This window comes from Littorina saxatilis, linkage group LG11 (assembly GCF_037325665.1).
Source record: "Littorina saxatilis isolate snail1 linkage group LG11, US_GU_Lsax_2.0, whole genome shotgun sequence".
Lineage (NCBI taxonomy): Eukaryota > Metazoa > Mollusca > Gastropoda > Littorinimorpha > Littorinidae > Littorina > Littorina saxatilis.
Genome location: NC_090255.1, coordinates 8,158,201 through 8,161,430, shown reverse-complemented (window position 1 = coordinate 8,161,430; position 3,230 = coordinate 8,158,201). Strand labels below are relative to the sequence as shown.

The following is a 3,230-nucleotide window of genomic DNA, read 5'->3' as shown; positions in this document are numbered from 1 at the left end:
AAAAGAAAGAAAGAAAGAAAGAAAGAAAGAAAAGCAAAAGAAAGAAAGTAAGAAAAAAGAAAGAAAGTAAGAAAAAAAGAAAGAAAGAAAGAAAGAAAGAAGGAATGAAAGAAAGAAAGAAAGAAAGAAAGAAAAAAAAGACAGAAAGAAAGAAAGAAAGAAAGAAAGAAAGAAAGAAAGAAAGAAAGAAAAAGCAAAAAGAAAGAAAGGAAAAAAAACGAAAGAAGGAAAAAAAGAAAGAAAGAAAGAAAGAAAGAAAGAAAGTAAGAAAAAAGAAAGAAAGAAAGAAAGAAAGAAAGAAAGAAAGAGAGAAAGAAAGAAAGAAAGAAAGAATGAATGAATGAATGAAAAAAAGAAAGTTCTAAAACTGTTTTAAGGTAGTGTTCATATCACGTTCATCTTCGTACAAGGCACTCTAGCTATCAATCAAATCAAACTTTATATCATGGAATCATGCAGACATTAAAGGCACAGTACGCCTCCCGTAAACCATCACAGATACTGTCAGGCTTTTACACACAGTACAAACACCCTTTCATTTAAACACTCACCGCTTGAGAACATCCTAGGTGCCCTCCGTAAAGAGCGAGCAATTTTCAAAGAATTTTTTTTTGCATGGTTTATCTTACCCCTGAGCCATCGTGAACCCGTGTGATCTAGTTTCCTTTTTTTCACAATGTAATCGTCAGTTTGTGATTTCAATGCGACTCGCTGTAAGCTTATCTGCAATAGCACGTTATTATGTACCTCGGAACCTAAACGCAACAAACGGCTGCAATTCACACGAACTCTAGCAATGGCTTTTGACTGATCAGAGGAACTGGCGATAGGCATAAACCGTCGTCTGCTACGAGAACCACGACTTTGCGTGACCCTGCTTCCGAGGTTTTCTTTTTTCAAACTTTCAAAAACTTCGAATTGTACTGATCTTGTCTTGATGAAAAAAGAATTCCTTTATGATTTAAGAATGTTTGTGTAACAAGCTGTCAATTTATTGTTTAGATTTTAAAAGTTAGGTCTAGCGCCAAAACGCACCACGGTCCGATTGTCTGATCAGACAATCCGCAAAATCAATTCTTTGAAAATTGCTCGCTCTTTACGTAGGGCACCTAGGATGTTCTCAAGCGGTGAGTGTTTAAACGAAAGGGTGTTTGTACTGTGTGTAAAAGCCTGACATTATCTCTGATGGTTTACGGGAGGCGTACTGTGCCTTTAATAAGAAATACCACTTATGTAAATATTTACTACCAACGAAAGAAATGATAAAATAAGAATAACTTTGAGAGACGGCTTGATCATTGAATTTTAAAAGTATCAAACAGAAATGCAATCCCATAGTCTGGACCGAGCCGAACATTGCTGAAAAAAGCTATCCCCACAGTGCCGCATCGATTTGTTTAGAAACACAATAATAACAACATAAAACAAGAGGCGAAGCCATCAAGGCTCACGTAAGAAATCGACAAACAGAAACACACACACACACACACACACACACACACACACACACACACACACACACACACACACACACATGTGACGTCTTCAAATGTTAGAGTTTTTACCACAGACATACACACGCACGCACGCACGCACGCACATACGCACATACGCACGCACGCACAGACAGACAAAGTTACGATCGCATAGGCTACACTTACGTGAGCCAATGAAGCTATCACAAAACTGAGGAAAAGTGCACAATTAAATGCTCTTAAAAATGTGTATATATCAATTTTCATAATAATCATTTCAGTGCTTTTGGACAGTATGATTTTCACACACATACACAAATTAATTTGCCTAAGGAGAAAAAGGTCCCCTTCGTCATTATCAAATCTTCAAGTCAATTCTTGACAAAGTAAAAAAAAGTAGAAAGAAGAAAAGACAGAAAGAAAGGAAGAAAGACAGAAAGAAAGAAAGAAAGAAAGAAAGAAAGAAAGAAAGAAAGAAAAGGGAAAGAAAGAAAGAAAGAAAGAAAGAAAGAAAAAGGAAAAAAGAAAGAAAGAAAGAAAGAAAGAAAGAAAGAAATATAGAAAGAAAACAAAAGAAAGAGGAAGTAAGTAAGAAAGCACACTCACACAAACACACAAACAAGAGTAAGTTAGACAGTAGAATACTCGTCAGAAGTACATTAATTTTCAATTCCCTTAATTGCGCCAAGCAGTTTAGAACAATTAAACACAACAACTATGAAATGACAGAAAGCAATAACAAAGCATTTGAGGAAACAATAAACAAATAAAAACATTTTTAAAAAAATCTACAACAACAAAACATCAACAGGGAAAACAAACTTAATTGGATAAAAAAAAAGTAAGAACCAAAAAAAGAAAAGTATATATATATATATTTACCTCCATCATTAGGCACGGGTGAAGCGATGATCAACCCAAAACAAGAAACAAGTAAGAGACACGTCGTGTGTACAACCTTCATCGTTGTAACTGCTCTTTCAACTCTTCTTCTGTCTTTTTGCTTTCTTAGTTAACTTTTGTCAAACCTCTACCACCTAACTGCTGTTCTCTTTCTGCTTTTGCGTAATTAAAGCAAGCCTTTTGTTTCTTTTAATCGTCTTTTGTCTTATTTCTATTCTACTTGATTTTCTCCGCGTATTTTTCTCTAGCAGTTTTCAATAGCCTTCTTCAGCGGTCGACAGTTTTCAATACAATTTTGTTTTCTTTTCTAAAAAAACCAAAATCTGTTTTTCTTTCTTTTCCTGGTACACCTTCCTTTTCTAAGGTAAAGGTGTTACAATCGTCAATTTCTCTCTAATATCTCCACGAGAGAAGAAATTCTCCTTTCCAGGTGTAGCGTACGAAGGTGTTTGTAAAAGTTGTAAGAAACACACAAACAGACTGCACTTTATATAGCAACTCTTGCGCAAAGCGAAGCCGGATGAAGGTACTCAACCGGAACCAATACCCACCCCCCCCCCTTGAATATTGTCATCTTGGCTTGTGCGGCACCCACTGTCTTGATGTAGGGGTTGGGCCTACCTAATTCATTCACAGGCACAGAAATAGTAATGCGTTGTGCGTCCCGTTTTTTAGCACTACAATATACCATATTGTTTTCTCTCCTAGATCCTATTCCTTTATCAGCTCAATTCGATTCATGATTGCTTTACAATGATGAAGTGATATGTTCTCCTTATTTTTGTTTTGCTTGTTGTTGTTATTGTTGTTGTTGTTGTTGTTGCTGCTGTTGCTGCTACTGTTGTTGTTGTT

At 35.9% G+C, this 3,230-nt stretch overlaps 1 protein-coding gene across 2 annotated transcripts in view; it reads right to left on the bottom strand.

Moving 5' to 3' along the window:
* Positions 1 to 2,832, bottom strand: part of LOC138979689 (uncharacterized) — a 47,190-nt gene extending 44,358 nt beyond the window's left edge. For both annotated transcript variants that reach the window (XR_011460096.1, XM_070352408.1), the window contains exon 1: positions 2,358 to 2,832. Coding sequence is in view for 1 of the 2 variants with exons in the window: in XM_070352408.1 (XP_070208509.1) it covers positions 2,358 to 2,439 (82 nt within the window). In the remaining variant the exon portion in view is untranslated. The remainder of the gene's footprint in view (positions 1 to 2,357) is intronic.
* Between the last annotated feature and the right edge of the window lie 398 nt (positions 2,833 to 3,230).